At 54.8% G+C, this 23,620-nt stretch overlaps 1 protein-coding gene across 1 annotated transcript in view; it reads right to left on the reverse strand.

The window, feature by feature from the left end:
* Positions 1-23,620, reverse strand: part of LAMC3 (laminin subunit gamma 3) — a 77,638-nt gene that overhangs the window by 14,583 nt on the left and 39,435 nt on the right. The window contains exons 10-22 of the mRNA XM_037728075.1: positions 23,205-23,397; positions 22,924-23,039; positions 18,180-18,398; positions 14,663-14,851; positions 10,587-10,832; positions 9,578-9,731; positions 8,722-8,864; positions 7,965-8,143; positions 6,209-6,350; positions 4,593-4,798; positions 4,105-4,181; positions 2,430-2,564; positions 1,105-1,252 (exon numbers count right to left, since the gene is read on the reverse strand). Of these exons, the coding sequence (XP_037584003.1) occupies positions 1,105-1,252; positions 2,430-2,564; positions 4,105-4,181; positions 4,593-4,798; positions 6,209-6,350; positions 7,965-8,143; positions 8,722-8,864; positions 9,578-9,731; positions 10,587-10,832; positions 14,663-14,851; positions 18,180-18,398; positions 22,924-23,039; positions 23,205-23,397 (2,147 nt within the window). The remainder of the gene's footprint in view (positions 1-1,104; positions 1,253-2,429; positions 2,565-4,104; positions 4,182-4,592; positions 4,799-6,208; positions 6,351-7,964; positions 8,144-8,721; positions 8,865-9,577; positions 9,732-10,586; positions 10,833-14,662; positions 14,852-18,179; positions 18,399-22,923; positions 23,040-23,204; positions 23,398-23,620) is intronic.

Genomic DNA, 23,620 nt, shown 5'->3' on the forward strand with positions numbered 1-23,620 from the left:
GACAAAGTCTCGCTCTGTCGCCAGGCTGGAGTGCAGTGGCGCCATCGCAGCTCACTGCAACCTCCGCCTCCTGGGTTCAAGCGATTCTCCTGCCTCAGCCTCCCGAGTAGCTGGGACTGCAGGTGCATGCCACCATGCCCGGCTAATTTTTTGCATTTTTAGTAGAGACATGGTTTCACTGTGTTGGCCAGGATGGTCTCGAACTCCTGACCTTGTGATCCACCTGCCTTGGCCTCCCAAAATGCTGGGATTACAGGTGTGAGCCACTGCACCCGGCCATAAGCTGATTTCTTTAACGTTCAGTTTCTGAGTTTTTTAGGATTTCAGGGCTACTGAAATGATACCATAGACCCAACTCATGCAGAGGTGATGAGTACAACGTGATGGGTACAGAGGGGCCGGCCGGCTACCTCAGCGTTGCTCCTGAATCTCTGCCTAGCTCCCACAGAAGCAGCTCTGAAATAACCCAGCGGGGAGTTGCATGTGACAGACTGAGGCTCAGGGAGGGAAAGTCCTCGGCCAAGGTCACAGAGCCGGAGTGGCAGAGCTGGGATCGCATCCCAGGTCTGTCTGATGTCATTGCTAATGTCAGTGTAACGGGAAGAGACCTCAGCCTTGATATTATCATCAACAGAGAATGGTCGAGCTCCACCCCGCAGTAGTTTATGTCATTTGACTTGGCTGCAATGTAGTTAAAAAGGAGCCACAGCCCCTGCCTCTGCCCGGGCCCCAACAGTTTCTCCAGCTGCTATAATTTTATTTTCTTTTTTGAAACAGAGTCTTGCTCTGTCACCCACGCCAGAGTGCAATGGTGCAATCTTGGCTCACTACAGCCTCTGCCTCCCAGGTTCAAGTGATTCTTCTGCCTCAGCCTCTCCAGTAGCTGGGATTACAGGTGTGAACCACCACACCTGGCTAATTTTTGTATTTTTGGTAGAGATGGGGTTTCATTACATTGGCCAGGCTGGCCTCGAACTCCTGACCTCAGGTGATATACCTGCCTGGGTCTTCCAAAGTGCTGGGATTACAGGCGTGCGCCACTGTACCTCCAGCTTCTATAATAGCTCCCCCCAACCCCACGGATCTGAGGGTAACTGAGCTGACCAGGGCTCCCAGGGCAGCCAGTGAGGCCAGGTGAGGGGCTGTATCTGCGCCAACTTGCTGTACGGTGGCCAGCACGCTTTCCGCTTCAGGCAGCACCTCTGCCACAGCCATGCCCAATGCTTCCTGGGCTGCCTGGACCTCCTGGTACCTGGGAGGAAACAGAGGCCGTGGAGCGGGAGGCAGGACTGGCCCTCCCCATCCCTGTCTGGGCCCCAGCCCGGAGCCCTTGGTTTGCAAAGGCCTCTGCCAACTTCCCAGGCAGAGCAGCCCTCTGCAGGGCCTGCACAGCTGCCTTGGAAAGTGGCCGCTTCTCTGCAACTTTCCAATGAGCCAGACGGGCTGTGAAAGGGCCACATTCTTGTTCCTGCATCATTCAGTTCAGCCACACTTTGCTGAAAGGGCTCTGCTTGGTTTCCACTCAAGAATCACATGTTTGCAAATGTTTGGCTCTTCTGGGTGAATGGCGAAGAGGAAAATGCCTGGTGAAGTGGGGAGCGCAGTGGCCCCGGCCCTGGTCCTGCCTCAGCCATGCCCTTCCCAGTGACGCTGGGCACATCCTCGCCGCTGATGAATGGAGGGCCCTGGGCTGTCGAACCCCTGTGTGCCCTTTCGCCCTGACTGCCTGTGTCTATAACCAACCAGCTAGGATGGGTTTTCCATCCTGACCAGCTGTCCACACCCTGTCCCACCCATTCCTCCCTGACAAGGGCAGTGCTGGGGTGGAGACCCCTGGCTTCCCTTCCATCCCTTCCCCCTTTTTAGAGAGCCAGTGCCCTGCCCCTGGGTGGCTCATGTGACTGGCTCAGGGCTGGACACCCGATCTAAGTGGAGTCAATCCCATTCTCATTTAGGAACGCTCAGCAAGACGCTGGGGAGTGTCCATGGACCTTTAAACTGAGAGGGACAGAGTGGGCCACCAAAGCAGAGAAGCAAACTGCCTGCTCTGCAGAGGCAGAGAAAGAAGCTGGTGCTGTGGAAGAGCTCAGAGGAGCTGCCCTGGGCTGGGGCGCAGGGGCCAGGGTGCAGGGGACGCTGCAGAGGGAGAGCGAGGGATCTGATGCTCTGGGTTCTGGTTCCTGTCCCTTCTCTTCAGAGGCTGAGTTGCACCCGCTAGGCACAAGTGGTTACTGCGACTCACCACCGAGTGTGCCCAAGACCCCGTGGCCCCACTCCGAGTGGGATGCAGACCCAAGACACCCCAGACACCGATGACAAAGAACATTGGGACTTGAGGGAGCCAGTTCCGGAAGCAGCAGCCTCTGGCCAAGCTCTGTCAGCTCCAGAAGGCCAACGCCAAGCTTCTAGCCACACCTGGGGCGACTCACCTGTCCTCCAGGTCCCGCTGGGTCTCCAGGGCCACCCTTCCCTCCAGCAGACTCTGGAGAAGCATGTAGCTGGTGTTGGAGGCGAGCAGGGCCCTCTGAGCAGTGGCTGCGATCTTGGCAGCGGCGTCTCTGTGGCTGTGTGAGGACACCCACCTGACCGTCAGCAAGGGCTCGCACAGAAGGGGCTCAGGACCAGAACTACACCCCCTACGACCCAGGCCTCCTGCTTCCCCAAACAGAGGACAGCCACAAAGATGGGGACTCCTTTTCCACCTTTCTGTGTCACACACTTTAAAGACTGATAGGAAGCATACTCCACGCCCTGTTCCTGTTACATGGAGTTTGTGACTGTTGTGTTGACATAAGGATTAATTGGACCTTTTTTTTCTTTTTGAGATGGAGTCTCTGTCACCAGGCTGGAGTGCAGTGATGTGATCTCAGCTGATTGCAACCTCCCCCCCACCGGGTTCAAGTGATTCTCCTGCCTCAGCCTCCCAAGTAGCTGAAATTACAGGCTCGTGCCACCATGCCCAGCTAATTTATGTACTTTTAGTGGAGACGGGGTTTCACCATGTTGGCTAGGCTGGTATTGACCTCCTGACCTCAAGTGAGCCACCCTCCTCAGCCTCCCAAAGTGCTGAGATTACATGTGTGTGCCATCGCGCCTGGCCTTAAGCTGCTTCTTAAAGGCAGTAGATGAAACAGCCCGAGTGTCTGTTAACAGGTGAACGAATAAACAAAATGTGGCAGTTCCATTCAATGGAATATTATTTGGCCATAAAAAGGAGTGACGCACTGGTCCATGCCATGGCGTGGATGAGCCTTGAAAACACTGTGCTTGGTAAAAGAAGCCAGTTGTAAAAGGTGATACATTGTCTGATTCCACTTCTATGAAGTGTCCAGAATAGGCAAATTTAGAGAGACAGAAAGTAGAGTTGTGGTTTCCAGGGGCTGGGGAGATAAGGAGAAACAGTGGGTGGTGGCAAACGGGTCCGGGGATTTGTTTTTGGGATAATGAAAATCCTGACCAGGCACGGTGGCTCATGCCTGTAATCCCAGCACTTTGGGAGGCTGAGGCGGGCAGATCACAAAGTCAAGAGATCGAGATCATCTTGACCAACATGGTGAAAACCCGTCTCTACTAGAAATACAAAAATTAGCTGGGTGTGGTGGCACATGCCTGCAGTCCCAGCTACTTGGGGGGCTGAGGAAGGAGAATTGCTTGAACCCGGGAGGCGGAGGTCGCAGTGAGCCGAGATCACGCCATTGCACTCCAGCCTGGGCGACAGAGCAAGACTCCATCTCAAAAGAAACGAAAAGAAAATTCTAAAATTGGTTGTGATGATGGCTTTGCTACCTGAGAATATAGGGAAAACACTGAATTACACAGTGTGTGAACTCTACCCCAATATAATAACTTGTATATTATACAACTGTCACAAAGGGAAAGCCAGCAGATGCTCTCCAATGCCTTCAGTCAACAAAGCTTTGCCCCCAACATCTCTGCACTCACTCACCTTGCCTGCCCTTCCCCTTACTGGTGACACTGCTCCCACCAGGCAGCTCTTGTAATATCTGATCCCGACTCCTGGGTGGGGGCACCTGTGGGCTGACTGTGACCCTGGAACCCCCAGGAGAAGGGCCAGGTACAACCTCACCATGTCTTGGGACTCACCTCCTGGCGAGGGCACGGGCCTCTGTGGCCGGGTGGCTCCAGTTGCTGGGCTGGCCAGGCCCTTCCTGAGGAATCTCCTGTAGAAAGAAGAAGAGAGGAAACTGACAGCCTGTCCCCAAAGGGCAAGGGCTGTATCTGGCTCAAGGGTGGGGCAGAACTGGATGGCACCAGCAGTTTTGTAAATGTACAAAGCTGGCCACAACGTCGGCATCCAGTGAGCGGAGTCCCAGGACGCAGAAACAGCAATAAGGACGCTGCCCACTGCTTAGTGCACATCCAGCCTCCTCGGGGCACACCTCGCCCTTCGCAAACGTCCCCTCACTGAATCCGCGGAGGAGGCGCTGTGTGATCCCCATTTTGCAGACAAAACTGAGCCTCCCAAAGTGGGGAGTCATACCCAAGGTCACCAGATCACTGGCGGGGCTGGAGCAGGGAACAACGCCCTGGATTGGTGCGTTTTGGTTGGTGGGGCGGGGGCCCTGGGATACCAGAGACGTAAGAACAGCAGCTGCGTGCAGAATCTCCTCTTCTGAGGACGCCAGCACTGCCTCCAGGTCTGACAGCTGGGTGCAGGTCTTCTGGGCTCCAGCCTGGGCACAGCGGGCACCCTTACTCAGCCTCTGCAGCTGCTCCCGAGCAGTCTTCACAGCACCCTCAAGGCCTATCATCTGCTCCTGGAAGGCTTCCCGAGCCCCTAAAGAAAGCCCACAGTCCAGGGGTCACAGAGTGGTGGAGACATCGCCCAAAAGCCCCCACCCCTGGGGTCCCCTTCTGTGCCCTCCATTCCCCAGGCATCAGCAACCCAAACACCAACAGGTAGTCCCAAAGAGAAGAGCCCCCCGTTTTATGGATGCAGGCTGAGGCCCAGGGAAGGCAAACATGACCCAAGGTCCCACCCACAGCAAGTCAGCCTTACATAGGGACCGGGAGGGACCCAGGCCTTCTGCAGCCACACCAGCAGTCCTGGATGGACCCCCTGCTCCAATAAGCTCCAGCTCACACGGTGCCTCACACGTGGGCAACTGAAGACGTGGTATCCGATAGCCCCTATGTCCACAGTGAGTCCTGCTAACAGGTTCTCAGCTTGCCTCTGTCTGGCTGCTGAAGGAGCGTAGCACTTACACATGTGAAACCTCACAAAGTAATCCAGTCCATTTCAGCGCCATTTCCAGGTCCCAGGCCAAATTCCTCCTGGCTTTAGTGAGTTTCCTTCTTTTTTTTTTTTTTTTTTGAGACCGCGTCTCGTTCCGTCGCCAGGTGCCAGGCTGGAATGCAGTGGCAAGACCTCGGCTCACTGCAACCTCCACCACCCGGGTTCAAGCAATTCTCCTGCCTCAGCCTCCAGAGTAGCCAGGACTACAGGCACACGCCACCACGCCCAGCTAAGTTTTGTATTTTTAGTAGAGATGGGGTTTCACCATGTTGGCCAGGATGGTCTCGATCTCTTGACCTTGTGATCCGCCCGCCTCGGCCTCCCAAAGTGCTGGGATTACAGGCGTGAGCCACCGCGCCCGGCCAGTTCCCTCCTTTTTTTCCTTCCTTCCTCCCTCCTTCTCTCTCTCTCTTTCTCTCTCTCTTTCTTTCTCTTTCCTGTACAGACAAGGTCTTGCTATTGCTGCGTTGCCCAGGCTGATCTTGAACTCCTGGACTCAGGCAATCCTCCTGTATTGACCTCCCGAAGTGCTGGGATTACAGGCATGCGCCACCGCGCCCCGCCCGCCTTTTTTCTTATTTACTCAGGTATTAGTATTTTCTATGCCTGAGCGCTGTGCTGGGCTACAGCAGTGAGCGACACGGCCAAGAATCAAAGCGATGGGGCCCTCCAAGTCCAGCCTCTGGAGCAGCGCCTCGTGACCCCCTTGTGGAGGGAGTGAATAAAAGAAGGAGCCCAGCCTGTCTCACTGAGCTTGGAGTCTGGGTAAGGCAGGGTCATGGGGACAAGGACTGATATTAATAAAGTTACAGGCGGGCTAGGGACATTGAAGGAGAGGCCCACAGTGACCGGGTTGTGTCGTGAGAGCCTCCAAAGCATCTGACAAGACCAGACTGCAGGTGCTGGGGGCCTCCCCTTGCCTCCCACCCTCCCACTCTGCCCCCGCTGTACCTGGCAGCAGGTGGGGGCTCTGGTAGACATCCCCCCTTGGGGCCTCTCCCTGCAGAATGTCTAGTGGTCCCCAGGGACTGCCGCAGTTGGACCCTTGCAGCCACCCCTCCATCAAAGTCAGTCTGACCTTCAGCTTGGCTGCCTGGAGGGGACGGGGAAGAAAAGGCAAATGAGGCTGGTGGCATGGAGGTCGGCCCAGGCTTCCCCCCGGCTTCTACCTGCCACTCTCCCTGGGGGTTCCCTTCTCCAAATCCTCCCCTGGACCTCAACACTCAGGGTATGCCACAGCTCTGAGAGCCAACCCTGCCCAGCCCACGGTTGCCGCCTCTTCCCTTCCCACCCCCATGCCTCCTGCTGACATCGCTGACCACTCTGCTGTCCTACCTTGGAAGGGAGGGAGGAAGGGACGGGAAGGGACGCCCCACAGGGATTTCTATCTGTCCTATTCACTGGGTCCCCAGGATTCTGCACCAGAAGGCACGCTATGGACACTGGTGAGTGGGCTATAAACGTCCCCTAGCCCCGTGTTTTCATTGGACAATCACTGCATTTACAGAGCATGTCCTGGGAGCCAGGCTCAGCACCAATGCCTGCCACACGCCTGCCCGATTACCCCTGTCACCACTCTAAGTGGCAGACACAGGTCCCAGGCCCTGTCCTCCATTCCCAAGTCCAGAATGTTCTGGAAAACCACAAGGCATTCCATTCCTCACTCGAGAGCAAAATCTGACCTGAAGTAAAACTGTTCTGAAAAAGGCCACTGTGGTCTCCATTTACCCGCTTGGTGGGAATAGTCATCTGTCTTCCTGTATAAATATCACTGGGCTTGACTATGGAGGCTGGCCCGTTCACAGTGGGGAATTATGTAATATTTAGTGCAGGCCATTTTTATTTTTTCTTTTTTTGAGACAGAGTCTCGCTCTGTCACCCAGGCTGGAGTGTGGTGGCGGCATGATCTCAGTTCACTGCAACCTCTGCCTCTTGGGTTCAAGCAGTTTTTCTGCCTCAGCCTCCCGAGTAGCTGGGATCACAGGTATGTGCCACCCCACTGGCAGATTTTTATATTTTTAGTAGAGACAGGGTTTCACCATGTTGTCCAGGATGGTCTCAAACTCCTGACCTCAGGTGATCCATCTGCCTCAGCCTCCCACAGTACTGGGATGAGAGGCGTGAGGCACCGCGCCCAGCCTCAGTGCATGCCATCTTATCTTTCTACAATGCCACAAATTCTGAAAGCTGGCCCCAACGGTTTCCAGAAAAGGGCTGCAGGTCTGAACTATTTCCAGTCTAGAGCAAGAGAGAGCCCGAGGCTTACCAAGGCTGTTGCCTACCCAGGCACATGACAATGAACGGAGCTGGCGGAGGGGAAGCCCGATGGGTTAACTAGAGCTTGAACTCCTGACTCCTGCACCCCCCACTCCCGACTCAGAAGCACCTCCTGTGGACCCTCCTTACTAAGGGGTTATCTGTGGTCTCATCCCCACTGAACCTGAGAAAAGTGAGACCTCAGCCCAGTGTGGTCAGGAAGAGCAGGTGACAAGAGTCCCATTCACCCAGAACAGGGGAAGGGCTGGGGTGAGGGTGGAGCGGGGCTGGAACAGGCCCGGAGCTGGGTGGGCACAGGGAGAAGGTGGGTAGTGGGCTTGCAAGGTCCGAGCGCTTGGGTGAGCAGGCAGTTCCCGGTGCCTGGCACACAGCTGGCTCTCGCTGGGGACACAGAATGAATGGGAAGGTGAGCAGTTCTGGGTGGACCCACCTCCTCCTTCACCAGGGCGTAGCAGGACGGGCACTCCTGGCAGTGTGTGCCGTCGGCCGTAAGGAAGAAGTTGTCGTGGCAGCGGTCGCATTTGTAGCCCTCAAAGCCAGGCCTGCACACGCACGTGCCATTCTCCCGGCACTGGGCTGAGGCGGCGCCCAGCGGGGAGCACCTGCAGGCTGGAGGGGCCAGGGGCAGTGCATGCTGGGTTCTGGATCAGAACCCCCTGGGCAGCATCAAATACAGACTCCTGGGCCCTGCCCTGGAGAGTCTCATTCAGAAGGTTGAAGGCGGCACACAGCCTGGCTTATTCCAATGTTCCCTAGGGGATCTGAGGACAGCCAGGTTTAGGAACTGCCAGTGCAGCCCAACTCTATAGGTGAGGAAACTGAGGCCCCTCATGTTACCATCATGAGGTAACATGATGGCCCCAGGCACACAGGCACTTCACAGTGGCATCTGGGACTATATTCCTGGCTGGCATGAGGATGCTGGCAGAGGGCCAAAGACTTGGGTGAGGGTCACAAGCACAGCTCTGCCCCAACTGCTCTGGGTCACATGACCCTGCTCTCCTGGTCAGTGCCAGGGCAGCATCTCACTCCTGAGCGTCCTTCCCAATTAACTCACTCCACGCTTCCAGCTGCTCTCCTGTCTGACCATCCTCTCCCGCCGTACCCATTTGCCCCATCCATCATCTTTGCCCAGAGACCTCAGGCCCCACCCTCCCGGCAGCCTGGGAAAAACCCAGCCTCCTTACCCCGGCAGCCCTTGATGGAGAAGCCAAAGAAACCCAGCTGGCATCTGTCACAGGCCTGGCCTGTGACGCCTGGGCGGCAGGTGCACTGGCCAGTCTTGGGATGGCACTGATCCTCTTGGGAGCCCAGTGGGTGACACTTGCAGCTGTGATAAGAGAAGGAACTGGGTCTGAGGCAAGCTCAGTGCCATCCCTGACCCAGCCTCTGGTGGCTGCAGCTGGTGGGGCCTCAGCTCACAGCCCTTGCTGACCAGACCCTGTCTCCATGAAGAGGAGACAGGGTCTGGTCAGCAGGGGCTGTGAAACAGGTACATGGCACAGCTTCCCCAGCTGTGCTCCGGAAAGCACAATTTTCCCAGGATGCTCGGGGAAAAATGAAGATAAAATAAGGCTATGGGACAAACGTGTCTCGGGGAGCCTACACCCCTTTGCTGGAAAGTCACGATGCAATTAGCACATTAAGGGCTCGGAGAAGTCCTGCAAGGAAGAAACCTGTTTGCTCCACTTGGTGTTTCCCGGGAGTCCTCCGCTGTTCCCTAAGGACGCTTGTCCAAGGTGCTACTGTGGCCAAAAGGCCACCCAGTGATGGTGTCACCGAGAAGGGAATCAGAGAGCAAACCAGCCACCTGCCCGCCTGGACATCTCTTAGGGCTGCTCTTGGCTCAAATCCTGGGCTGGCAGAGCCATGATTCCGATGTCAAGAGACTGTCCCTTTGCCCCCCTTTGGTGTAGGGCACAATGTACATGGCAGTGGGCCTGGGACAACACCTTCCAAATCAGTCCCCTCCCTGGGGGCTGCCTGGCACCTTCTTCCATCCTGGCAAAGTCCCCAAGGCACCAACAGTCTCACCCTACCTACCTCCGGCAGCCCCTCCCAGCCTGGAGGTCAAAGAAGCCAGTGTAGCAGCGGCTGCAGTCTCGTCCCGTCACGTGAGGCAGGCAGGAGCACTGGCCGGTCATGGGGTCGCAGGGTATCTGCTCACTGACCGAGCCCTGTGGGTGGCAGCTGCAGGCTGGCGGGGGGAGCAGAAAGGGGTGTTGGGAATGTGCAGATTGTTTGCTCCACTGTTCGGGGTCCAACAGAGGCAGAGAGGATGGGGCCGCCTCCAGAGACGATACCGCACATTCAGCCCAGATTCTGATGCCCCTGCTGGAAAAAGGCTCCAGGGCTGAGCTCAAGCCTCAGCCCATTGACCGTATCCTTAGAGGGACAGCCCAGGCAGTCACGGCGGCAGACAGCCCTTCTGAGCCTGGCAGGCTGCAGAGGGCCAGAGACGTGGGTGAGGGTCACAGTTACAGCCCTGCACCCACTGCTCTAAGTCCCGTGACTCTGCTTTCCCAGCGACTGCCAGGGCAGCGTCTCGCTGTGGGCCAGAGTGGCATTTCCTGTGGGGGTTCCACAAAGCGAGAGTGAGCGGGACCCGCGGCTGCAGCGTGGAAAAGGGCTCCAAGCACACCGATGTGGGGCGAAGGCTGAGCTTCCCTCCTGCAGGGCTCTGGAAGCTCCCAGGGGCTACGTGTTAACGGAGGCGATGTTGGGGGCATGGCCTCGGACCCTGGGCACACGACCCTGCGCCAGCCATATGGGCCAACTGCAGAGTGGGAGATAAGTGCTAGACTATCCAGGCTTCAGGATCGGAGCTTCTAGGATCTCACAGCTGAAAGAGACCCCGGAGAGGGGCAAACCCTTGTGCTTTCTGGACACGCAGACAGGGAAGGGGAGTAACCAGCTGAGGCTGCACAGCCTTGCAGAGGGGCCAGCCAGTTCCAGCGGGTTCCTCAGCACCCCCCTTCTGCGTCCTAAGCCAGGGTAGAGGAGACGAGGCCCACCGTGCACCCTCCCCCGGGGTCTGGAGGCAGGTACTCACGTGTGCATTTGTCTGTGGGCCGAGGGGCCAGGGCGCTCCCGTAAAAGCCTTCCTGACAGTGCTCACAGTGGTCACCTGTGGTGTTGTGCAGGCAGCGAAGGCAGTGGCCAGACAGGGGGTCACAGTTGCCCACGGCATTGGGGTCCGCATTCCCGCTGCACTGGCACTGGTGGCAGGGCTGGGGGGCCCCAGAGAGCCCCAGCGGGTCCCCAAAAAAGCCATCGTCACAGACCTCACAGCGCCGCCCTGCGTGTAAGGGAACACGTGTGGGGAACGCAGCCAGCTGGTCCTGCCAGGAATGAGGGTGGGCGAGAGGCAGAGCGAGCATCCCTGCAGCCTCCCCGGAGCAGAGCACGGGCTCAGGCAGGAGGGCCTGGGCCAGCCCCAGTGGCTGCCCGCAGCTGTGTGGTCCTGGGCAAAGCACTGCGCCTCTAGGAACTCAGGTTTCTCATCTTTAAAGTGGGGACAACAACGGCGGCTCCCCACAGGACCGAGGGGAGGGTTTGGTGACATAATTTGTGAAAAGCACTTAAAATCCGGCCTGGCATGTGGTAAGTGCTCAGCAGTGGCTGTCATCACACATCTGTCCCCACACCCTCATCATCGTCACCATTATCTGCACCGTCACCACTTTCCTCACCAAAACCTCACCCTCATCATCACCTGCTTCATCCTCCTTATTTATTTATTATTATTACTGAGAAGGAGTCTCACTCTGTCACCCAAGCTGGAGCGCAGTGGTGCGATCTCGGCTCGCTGCGGCCTCTGCCTGCAGGGTTCCAGCAATTATTCTGCCTCAGCCTCCCAAGCTGGTGTGATTATAGGCGCATACTACCACGCCCGGCAAGTTTTGTATTTTCAGTAGAAATGGGGTTTCACCATGTTGACCAGGCCAGTCTCGATCTCCCGACCTCAGGCGATCTGCCTGCCTCGGCCTCCCAATGTGCTAGGGTTACAGGCGTGAGCCACTGCGCCTGGCTGCTCATGTTTTTTTTTCCTGTTCCTCTTGACATTTCTGCACTGCTCCAACATTATGATGAATATGTACATTTATTTCTATTTTCATTTTTTCTGGAGTTACTAAGTCAGTCAAGAGTATGTACTAATTTTATAATTAAAAAATAGCTGCAGTCATTGTGAAGAATAGTTGTGAGCTCCCTGTGTCCTCAAAAGCCATTAGTCAATTGAAATGAAGTTAACAGTACAGGCCAGGCGTGGTGGTTCACGCCTGTAATCCCGGCACTTTGGAAGGCTGAGGCGAATGGATCACTTGAGGCCAGGAGTTTGAGACCAGCCTGGCCAACATGACAAAACCCTATCTCTACTAAAAATACAAAAATTAGCCAGGCGTGGTGGCAAGCACCTGTAATCCCAGCTACTTGGGAGGCTGAGGCAGGAGAATCACTTGAACCTGGAGGCGGGGGTTGCAGTGAGCCAAGATCGTGCCACTGCACTTCAGCCTGGGTGATGGAGCGAATCTCCATCTCAAAAAAAATTAAAAAGTTAATAGTGCTAAGGACAACCCTATAAAGGGAAAGGGTGAACAGAAAGAAGAGGGAGGGGAGGGAAGGGAAGTGGAGGGGAGGGGAGGAGAGGGGAGGGGAGGGGAGGGGAGGGGAGGGAAGGTGAAAAAGGGGAGGGGAGGGGAGGGGAGGGGGATTGAAAATGGTGATGAAGAACGTGAGCCCCATGGTTAAGCAACCATTCACCTGGAACCAGGTGAGGACAGCTCACAGGGCAGCAGGCAGCTCTGGAGGTCCTGGGAAGGGTTTAAAGGGACAGGATGGCAGGCAGGAGTCATCCTGGGGCAAGTGAGAATCACAGCTTGACCTCGATCAATCCTGACTCAGAGGTCCACGTGAGCTCTCTGTGTGCTAGGCCCTCACAGGGAGCAGAGGACACTGGTGTGGATGAGAAGGGTGCTGGGGCCAGGCGCGGTAGCTCACACCTGTAATCCCAGCACTTCAGGAGGTGGGGAGTTCGAGACCAGCCTGACCAATACAGAGAAATCCTGTCTCTACTAAAAATACAAAATTAGCCGGGCGTGATGGTGCATGCCTGTAATCCCAGCTACTCCGGAGGCTGAGGTAGGAGAATCTCTTGAACCCAGGAGGCAGAGATTGCAGTGAGCCAAGATTGTGCCATTGTACTCCAGCCTGGGTGGCAAGAGCAAAACTCCATCTCAGAAAAAAAAAAAAAGGGCACTGGCAGAGGTCCCAGGTCTAAAGTCCACTCCAGGTGACCCAAGGGTGGTTCTGTCTGCTCACAGCACTGCCTGCTCCCCTGACATCCTCCCTCAAGTTCGTCTCAGCCTGAGCGTCTCTAACTGTCTGTTCTCACTGGGTGGGCTCACGCATGTCTGCAGGCCAGGGGAGCCACAGTCAGGGGCTAGAAAACGTAAGGAGATAATGGAGATGGAGGGCCAGCACGGTGGCCAGTGGGGAGCGGGAGCCTGTGGTGCGATCTCCATCCCTTGGTTCTTGAGCTCCCGGCTCTGGGGCCACCGGTCATGCCCTGTTGGCTGCCAGAGAGCTGCTTTCAGAACGGTCCCAGTGAAAGCACAGGGCATTTGACAAATCAATTGAATGCAGCCACAGGTACCAAAAACAATATCAGTTGTCTAGGTATCTTAAAAACATTACACTACGTGAAACAAGCCAGACCCAAAAGAACAAATACTGTATGGTTCCATTTACATGGAACACCCAGAGGAGTCAAATTCACAGAGACACAGAGCAGAACAGTTGTTATCAGGGGCTGGGGAAGGAGCTACTCAACAGTACATTTTTAGTTTTCAAAAATTTTTTTTGAGATGGAGTCTTACTGTGTTGCTCAGGCTGGAGTGCAATAGCACGATCTCGGCTCATTACAACCTCCACCTCCTGGGTTCGAGAGATCCTCCTGCCTCAGCCTCCTGAGTAGCTGGGATTACAGGTGCCCACCACCATGCCCAGCTAATTTTTGTATTTTTAGTAGAGACAGGGTTTTGCCATGTTGGCCAGACTAGTCTTGAACTCCTGGCCTCAGGTGATCCACCTGCCTCGGCCTCCCAAAATGCTGGGATTACAGGCGTGAGCCACCGTGCCTAGCCTCAGCAATACATTTGATGGGTACAATTTCCATCTGGGATGACGACAAGGTTCTAGAGATGGATGGAGATGGTTGGTGCACAGCTGCACAACACTGTGTACTTCCTGACGCTGAGTGATTCGCTTAGAAATGGTTAAAATGGCAAATTTTATGTTATATATATTTTACCATAATAAAAATTAATACTGTAATATGACAAAAGTCATTGAATTGTACTTTATTTTTTAAAACTGCTTTTGAGACAGGGCCTGGCTCTGTTGTCCAAGCTGGAGTGCAGTGGTGAAATCTCGGCTCACTGCAGCCTCCACCTCCTAGGCTCAAACTGTCCTCCCACCTCAGCCTCCAGAGTAGCTGGGATCACAGGTGCATGCCACCACACCCAGCTAATTTTTGTAGAGATGGGGGTCTCACTATGTTGCTTAGGCTGGTCTTGAACTCCTGGGCTGAAGCAACCTGCCCATCTTGGTTTCCCAAAGTGCTGGGATTACAGGCATGAGCGACCACATCCAGCCAAATTGTACACTTTAAATGGGGGAACTGTCAGGTATATGAGTAGTATCTCAATAAAGCTGCTTTAAAAAAAAAAATCAGAGTCGAGGATGTCTCTGAGTCCCAGAGCAGGAAGCCTGGGAATAGGGGTGGCTGTGCATGGATCTGCTTCGCACGTAATGATGACATTTCTTTTCAAGACTGGAAGTTTCATTGAGGTTTTCACAGAATCACCCAGGGAACCTGTTCACCTATCACTAACCCAGGCCCAAAATCTCAATGGCCCCAATTCTGCTGGCAATGTGCAGCAGCCTGGGGCTGTGTCTATGGGGCTAAGGGACTCCGTGTCCCCAGAGGCCACGCCTGCTGCCCATAAGCTGGGCTCTCCCTCACCTGCCACACCCTAAACCCGAGGCCTTAACCCCAGAGCCCAGGGCACAGTCACAGCATTGTGGCTTGGCCCTCGGTGGGGCACGGCTCAGGGCGGAGTCACTCACCTCTCTGTCCCGGGGGGCAGTGGGTGCACACCACCTCCCCGCTCTCCGGGATGGTTGTGCAGGCCGACCCGCCAGGGCAGGGACAGGGCCGGCAGTCGTCGGCTTGGCCTGCAAAGGGGTTGCCATAGAAACCTGGCAAGCAGCGCTCACAGGACGGGCCCTCGGTGTGGTGGCCACACACGCAGATCCCTGAGGGCAAGACAAGCACCTGGTTACAACTGTCTGAACCCAGAATGCCCAGAGATGGTGAGCATCCTGGCGGGAGAGGTCAGGGGGCACACCCCAGGTAGGTGGCGTGGGAACTTGACCAGGTGGGGACAGCAGGGCCTGGGGTCTGAGAGTCCAGGCCTGGAGCTGGACCACACAGTTCCCATCCCCTACTTACTGCCTGTGCAAAGCTGCGCAAGTTGTGTAATGGCCCCACACCTCAGCGTCCTCATTTGCAAAATGGGAACAACCGCAGCACTGACTTCGAAGGGTTCTTGTCGGGGTCCAACCAGACCATGCATTCAAAGTACCCCGCACACACCATCATCAGTGCTTATTATTGTGATTTGAGATGGAGTCTGGCTCTGTCACCCAGGCTGGAGTGCAGTGGCACAATCTCGGCTCACTGCAACCTCCACCTTCAAGCGATTCTCCTGCCTCAGCCTCCCAAGCAGCTGCGTTACAGGTGTGTGCCACTTGGCTAATTTTAGTATTTTTAGTAGAGATGGAGTTTCACCATGTTGGCCAGGCTGGTCTCAAACTCCTGACCTCAAGCAATCTGCCTGCCTCGGCCTTCCAAAGTGCTGGGATTACAGGCATGAGCCGCCGCGCCCGGTCAGCACTGTCATTATTTTGTATTCCAAAACCTCTCTCTGAACAAACAGGTGACATAGCTACCATTCACTACACTGTTGTCCCCTTAACTCCAAGGGGACAAAAGGAAGAGCAGCTTTCCCTAAGGGAGACACAGACCCAGAATTGTGGCCTTCACATGACTTTGCGAAGAAGCTCCCCTTTCCGGGGTTTGGGATGCACAGGGGATACCTAGTCTCAGAGGAGGGAACCCCTGTCCCTGCCCTCTGACTCCTGATGGTGGTGGTTTCCGCAAATTCTTCTTCCCCAAGCTGACCACAGCTGGCATCTGCTCAGAGCCTGGTGTGCTTGGGAAGGGAGGCCCACTGGCAGGGATTGAGTGAGAAGCCTGGCTGAGAAGGGGTTAATTAAGACCATCACTTCCAGGAGGTCCCAGGGAGGGCAAGCACAGCCACATGCCACACACCACACGCCACACACAGGGCACTGTCTCTTCTTGTGTCCATGGCAGGCATTGATAATCGAGCCCAGATGAGGCCACATAATCCCTCCCCCCTGCAATGCAGCCAAGGCACAGGTGACCTGGGAGAAAGAGTGAGGACCGGCCGCACATGCACAGCAGGGCTGGCATCCAAGGGGAACCGTCCCAGCCTCAGCCCAGCACCCATAGGCTCACTCCTCCTCCCAGCCTCGGCAGCGGGGCTATGCTGCCCATTTCACAGATGAGGACTTGCCCAAGCTGAGTGGGAAGTGTGGCAGGGCCAGAGGCTCTGTGGAGATGACAAATTGGTCCCAGACATGGGAGGACTCTGCTGCCTCCAAAGGGGCTGTGGGAAGCACTGCAGTGGGGAGGGATTATGTGGCCTTGCCCAGGCTCGATTATCGATGCCTGCCATGGACACAAGAAAAGACGGTACCCTCTGTGTGGCATGTGGCTCTGCTTGCCCTCCCTGGCTAGTTTGGCTAACATCTTTTTTTTTTTTTTTTTTTGAGATGGCATCTCAGTCTATTGCCCAGGCTGGAGTGCAGTGGTGCAATCCCAGCTCACTACAACCTCTGCCTCCTGGGTTCAAGTGATTCTCCTGCCTCAGCCTCCTGTGTAGCTGGGATTACAGGTGTGCGCCACCATGCCTGGCTAATTTTGTATTTTTAGTAGAGACGGGGTTTCACCATTTTGGTCAGGCTGGTCTCGATCTCCTAACCTTAGATGATCCACCCATCTCGGCCTCCTGAAGTACTGGGTGTGCCCAGCTACTGTCTTTCAGGAAGAAAAATGCTCAGCAGCCTTCTTCTCGGAGAGCCCTCACCCGCTCTGGGGAGGCAGCAGGCGTCTAGGCGTGAGGCCCTCAGTGTGGGAGTGCAGAGAGGCCTGGGTCCAGCCTCCTCAGGCACCTCCTGGCCACATGACTTTGAGTGAGGCCAGGTCTGCTACTACAGAAGTGGGGATCAGTGGGCCAGACAGGGTGGCTCAAGCCTGTAATCCCAGCACTTTGGGAGGCCGAGGCGGGAAGATCACTTGAGTCAGGGGTTTGAGACCAGCCTCAACACGGTGAAACCCCATCTCTACTAAAAATACAAAAATCAGCTGAGTATGGTGATGGGCATCTGCAATCCCAGCTGAGGTGGGAGGATCTCTTGAACCCAGCAGGAGGCTGCAGTCAGCCAAGATTGCACCACTGCAGTCCAGCCTGGACGACAGAGTGAGACTCTTTTGCCCCCCTCCCCACCCCACAAAAAATAAAATAAAATATAAAACATAGAATAAAATAAAAAGAAGTGAGAATGAGTAGCCCGTAGTGACCAGGCCCTGGGAGTCCAGGCTGGAGGGAGGCGCAGCTCTGCCACCTGCTGGCCATGCAGGCACCCTGCAGCGTGGGGCCCGCACCTGTGAGATGGGACAGGAAGGCTCCCGGCCCCTGCGGCGATGTCTGCGGGAGTCAACAATGTAGAGAGAAGGGTGACTAGCACAGGCAGAAAAGGGGACACTCTTTTATTATTTCCCAAGTGTCCTGAAAAGTAGAGCCCTTCATTGTCTGCATTTCCCTAAGGCCCTCCCAGTTAGCTACAGCTGAGCTCCAGTGCAACCCAGGTCTCTGTTTTCAGAGCCTGAGTGTCTCCTGACCTCCATGTGGCTTCGTGTAGAAACAGAGGCGGTGTGTACACTGTCATCATCCCCACCTTAAGAAGAGGAAGCAGGCTCAGGGAGGGAAGTGACTTTCCCAAGGCCACTAAAGGGTGAGAGTGGCAGGTCTACAACTCTGGATTGGTGCTTATGAGCTGCTGTCACCTGTGTGACCCTCATGAGAACCCTTCGGCTGTCACCTGCCATGCTGATGCCTCTGCCCTTTCTCGAAGCTCCCTCTGCATATAAGGACCCCCAAGGTGTTTCCCTGGTCCTTCCTGGGAGAAGGGCCAGCCTGGGGAGAAGGTGGTGCATGGACAGACAGCCCGCAGAGCAGCTGGCTTATGGCTCTCACCAAATGGATACAAGGTCCTTGGCACAGAGCCCGAGGCTTCGATAAATTCCAGTGGTAACTTTTATTAAAATATGAGACGCCCAGGCAATAACAGCACGGGCGAGCTCAGTGCCCACACTTCCCCACAGCTTGGCCAACCCCTCAGTGCCTGTGCCAGGATGGCCCTGATCAGGTCAGTAGTCACCTCACTTTTCTGGGTGCAGCCCAGGTGCCTTGGGATGGGGTGCCCGGAGACTCACCTGTGTTGGGGTCACAGGTGCCATGCTGGTTACAGGTGCAGGGGACACAGCTGGCATAGGGACCCCCTCGTGGTGTCTCTCTCTTGTACCCTGGAGCACACGATTCACAGAACTGGCCCGTGTAGCCGTTGGGACACGAACAAGTCTCCACCCAGGAGGCTGGCGGGGAAAGCCCCCGCCGGGCGGATGTGAGCCGGACCTCAGTCAAGAACACTTGGCCTGCAGAGCAAGAAGGGAAAGAGAGAGGCAGAAGCTCCTGCATGTGCTTCCCCCAAAAACCTTCCTGTCACATATGGACCAGGCCCACGTACATACAGGCAGCCTGGGAATCAATGATGATTTTTAAAATTTATTTTTTGAGGCAGATTCTCGTTCTGTCACTCAGGCTGGAGGGCAGTGGTGCAATCCTAGCTCACTGCAGCCTCGACTTCCCAGGCTCCAGTGATCCTACCACGTCACCCTCCCAAAGTAGACTGGCAGGCAAGCCACCAAGCCCAGCTAATTTAAAAATTTTTTTTAGAGATGGGGTTTCTCCATGTTGCCCAGGCTGGTCTCGAACTCCTGGCCTCAAGTAATCCTCCTGCCTCGGCCTCCCAAAGGGCTGGGATTGCATGTGTGAGCACCGTGCCAGTTGACTTTTTTTAAAAAAATGGTCAATTCAAGCGTAAGGAAGTTGAATCGGCAGTTTTCAAGAAGAAATAGACATGGCTGAGAATTTTACAGAAAGATATCCACTCCACAGGTTATCAAAGAAATTTAAACAACGATACCACTCACACCTCTCAGACTGGTAACATTTTATAGATTAATTTTCGTGGGGGATAGGACATAGGAATCTCATCTGGCTTGCTCATAACTGAATGCTACATTTAGGCAAAGTTTAAGGTCTATTTCTAAAGTTTTAAGATTTGTTTTTGTTGCTCTTGTTCGTTTTTGAGAGAGGCAGGGTCTTGCTCTGTCACGCAGGGGAGTGCAGTGAACTCCTGCCTCAAATGACTCTTCTGCCTCAGCCTCCCAAGTAGCTGGACCAAAGGTATGTGCCACCACGCCCAGCTCAATTTTAAATTTTTTGTAGAAAAAAGGTTTTGCCGTGTTGCCCACGCTGGTTTTGAACTCCTGGCCTCAAAGAAAATGAACATTTTGCATTTAGGTAAACTATGGCATATACATTTTAAACATAAAGAAATCTGATATTTGAAAAAAAACGAGTGTGGATGTATGAATACAAATCGGGAGTCTTTGCCTCCAGTAACAGAGGAGTGGGATCCTAGCAGATCAACCTTCCCACAGAAAACACCTAGAAACTCCGGGCAAAATAGGAAAATGACCATCTGTAGACACAGAAAACGGGCAGATTGGAGGCAGCTGATGCGCCTCATCGGAGCAGGCCTTCTGAAGGCAAATTCGGCAGCGTGGATCAAAACGGCAAACGCTCCGCTTTGACCTAACATTTCCATTTCCAACGTTCTGACCTAAGGCAACACTCGTACTGGAATACCAAGGCCTTTCTATGAGGATGGTCCCTACTCCCTGTGACACGGTTGTAATGGGGAAAACTAACCATCTGAGCCAGAGGTTCTCAAAAGGAGCAAAATCTCCCTCCCCGGAAGCAAATCTGAGGACATGTTGGTTGTCATGTGGATGAAGAGGCCTAAAGTTCCCAGAAACTCCCCATGTGACTTTCAAATGTCCTGCTTGGTGCTGGAAGGGTAGAAAAACCCCACTGTAAACATCTGAGTCTAGACCTCCCTTCATTTTACACATAGACACTTGGGTTTTTGGTTTTTTTTAGAGACAAGGTCTCGCTCTGTCACCCAGGCTGAGGTGTGGTGGTACAATCACTACAGTCTTGACCTCCTGGGCTCAAGTGGTCCTCTAGCCTCAGCCTCCTGAGTAGCTTGGACTACAGGTATGGGCCACCACACCGGGCTGGTTTTTTGTTGTTGTTTTGAGACGGAGTCTGGCTCTGTTGCCCAGTCTGGAGTACAGCAGTACAATCTTGGCTCACTGCAACCTCCACCTCTTGGGTTTAAGCGATTCTCCTGTCTCAGCCCCCCAAGTAGCTGGGATTACAGATGCCTGCCACCACGCCCAGCTAATTTTTGTATTTTTAGTAGAGACGGGGTTTCACCACATTGGCCAGGCTGGTCTCGAACTCCTGACCTCAGATGATCCCTCTGCGTCAGCCTCCCAAAGTACCCAAAGGGATTACAGGTGTGAGCCACCTCGCCTAACCTGACTTAGTTTCAAAACATTTTTTTTTGTAGAGATGAGGTCTTGGTTTGTTGCCAAAGGCTGGTCTGGAACTCCAGCCCTCAAATGATCCCTCCTGCCTCAACCTCCCAAGGTGCTGGGAATAATAGGCGTGAGCTACTGCACCCGGCCTCTGCGGTATTTTTGAACATTTTAAGTGCACAGGGCATTGTTCAGGGATGCAGAGGTCATGCTGACGGAGGGAACGCTGTGCTTTGCTTCATTCAGAATTTTCCCTACAGTCACTCACCCACAATGGCACCCTGGCCCCGGGGTTTCCGTCACCATCGTCATCACACTGCCTCCCATCGGCAACCTGCTCTGTAGCTTCCCCACCCATGGTGATCCAGCAAATCTTCCCACTTAGTTATGATTCCAAAATGGCAAACACAAAGGGCTCAAAGAGTAAGGGTCATCATATTCAGCTGAATGTCTGAAATTCGGTTTCATAGCTTCACTCACAGATCAACACTTCCTCTGCCAAGTGTTTTCCCCAATGGAGCAATAAAACAAAACCACCGAGGCTTAAATAAGCCTTTTAAAAGAAGCGCGTCATGGGCCAGGCACGGTGGCTCACGCCTGTTATCCCAGCACTTTGGGAGGCCGAGGTGGATGGATCACCTGAGGTCAGGAGTTTGAGACCAGGCTGGCCAACATGGAGAAACCCCGTCTCTACCAGAAATACAAAAATCAGCCAGGCGTGGTGGCACATGCCTGTAATCTCAGCTACTCTGGAGGCTGAAGCAGGAGAATCCCTTTGACCCAGGAGGCGGAGGTTACAGCGAGCTGAGATCGCACCACTGCACTCCAACCTGGGCGACAACAGTGAAACTGTCTCAAAAAATAAAATAATAAATAAATAAATAAATAAAATAAAAGAAGTGGCTGGGCGTGGTAGCTCATGCCTGTAATCACAGTACTTTGGGAGGTCTAGGCAGGCAGATCATAAGTTTGGGTGTTTGAGACCAGCCTAGCCAACAAGGTGAAATCCCGTCTCTACTAAAAATACAAAAAAATTAGCTGGGCATGGTGGCACACGCCTGTAATCCCAGCTACTCAGGAGGCTGAGGAAGGAGGATCGCTTGAACCTGGAAGGTGGAGGTTGCAGTCAGCCGAGATTGCACCATTGCACTGCAGCCTGGGCGACAGAGCAAGGCTCCATCTCAAAATAAATAGAATGGAATGGAAAGGAATGGAAGCAGCACACTACGAGGTGGGGGAGCTGCATGACTCACGCTCACCGTGCTCTGGCCTGTGACTAGGAGAGCCCGCCGAGCTCCATTCCCAGCCACTGTCCTCACTGAGGGACCTTGCTGACACTGCTCACATGAGCCGGCCTGTTCCCGCTGCTCTCAACCCTGGTTTGTGTTCCCGCGTTAGCCATCCACGGCGCTGTCTGCACTGCCTGCCCTCTGTGTAAACGGCTTCTGAGCATCTTACTTCTCCTAAAACCAAATTTAATCCTGACAGCAGGGAAGGTCTCGCCACTTCCTCATGTCTTCTAGCGCGGTCGCGTCTGAGCACTGACAATTTGGAATTCAGAGGATTGTATGTGACATCATCGCTTTTCCTTTTATGTATTCTGTACATTACAGTTAGGATATCGTGGGCTCGGGCATGGTAGCTCACACCTGTAATCCCAGTACTGTGAGGACAGTGGGATTGCTTGAGCCCCGGAGTCTGAGAGCTGCCTGGGCACACACAGTGAGACCTTGTCTACAAAAAAAAAAAAAAAAAAAAAAAAAGAATTATTTGTATAATCCAGCTAGGGTATGGCGGTGTGCGTCTGTGGTCCCACCTACGTGGGGAGCTGAGGTGGGAGGGCTGCTTGAGCTGAAGAGGTCAAGGCTGCCACGAGCCATGAGGCTTCCACTGCACTCCAGCCTGGGCGATGGGGCAAGCCCCTGCCCCTCATCCCCCACTCCCCCCAAAAAAGTACATTATACTAATTTTTAAAATAGCGTGCGGGTAGGTTATAAGGAGGAACAGATCACAGGCTAAGGCCGTCAATCACTGTGGCCAGGGTGGGGGGTGGTGACAGATCCCATCAATGACCCATGGTGGCCCGGCCCCCTCTTAGGGAAGGCTTAGGTACAATACCGCCAGTGACCAGCAGGGGAGTCGCTCTCCCAGGGGACTAGGCTGCCGGCTGTGTGCTGCGTCTAGCAGGGACAGAGGACTTGGTGGATTCAGTGAAGGTGGAGTGACCACACCCAATGGGTCTGGGTGGCTTGCTGGCCGCATACCTGCCTCTGAGACCCTTGCCCGTCCAGTCCCTGCCTCTGACCTCAGCCGCCATCCCCACTGCCTCCACAACTGCCAGAGGTTATAGGACCTCCAGCAATTGTCCTGATCTGTGACTCAGATTCCTTCTTGGCAAAACGGGACAACAACCGTCCAGCCGTGAGGCCCCGACAAGGCTGTGCACGCAGGAGCCCAGTTCTGAGACCTGCAGTGCTCGGGTCTTGGGCATGTCTTTGTCTTTACTGACCGGTAGGGTTAGGGCCGGGGCTGACGCGGAGGCGAAGGCTGGTGAGGTTGGCGAGGAGCCGCTGGAAGTGGAAGGGGGGCAGTGGAGGGGTCACGTCCTCGGAGGTCTCCTGCAGGCTGGCGGGAAAAGCGGTCAAAGCAAGATCCCGACATAGGGTGGCGGTACCATGACTGGGGAGGGGGTGCAGCCCCCCCCAGACCACAGGGGCATCTGAAATGTGCCTGGACCTCAGAAACCACCCCTCCACCTCCCCATCTCTCAAGATAGAAGCGGATACTTACTGGAACCTGAGCTCCACCTCCCTGGGGTGCCCGGCATCCTGGGGGCCGGAGGGGCTAGAGTGCCTCAGGGACAGGGCCAAGCCCGCCCCTTCCAGCCTCAGCTGCACAGGGAGTGGGGAGCCCCCAGGGGGCACCTGGAAGGTCAGGATGAGGGTCTGCCCATAGCTGAACCGCTGGTCTCCCAGGAACTTATCTGAAGACAAGAGAAGAAGGCTTTGACAATCTTCATACAGTTAGCTTGATTTTAAATGTCTATATTGATTTTATCGGCAGCTAAACATTCAAACAAGATAAAACTGCAGTGGGAGGCCGGGCGCGGTGGCTCACGCCTGTAATCCCAGCACTTTGGGAGGCCGAGGCGGGTGGATCACGAGGTCAAGAGATCGAGACCATCCTGGTCAACGCAGTGAAACCCC

The sequence above is a fragment of the Cebus imitator genome, unplaced genomic scaffold, assembly GCF_001604975.1.
Source record: "Cebus imitator isolate Cc_AM_T3 unplaced genomic scaffold, Cebus_imitator-1.0 Scaffold254, whole genome shotgun sequence".
Taxonomy (NCBI): Eukaryota; Metazoa; Chordata; class Mammalia; order Primates; family Cebidae; genus Cebus; species Cebus imitator.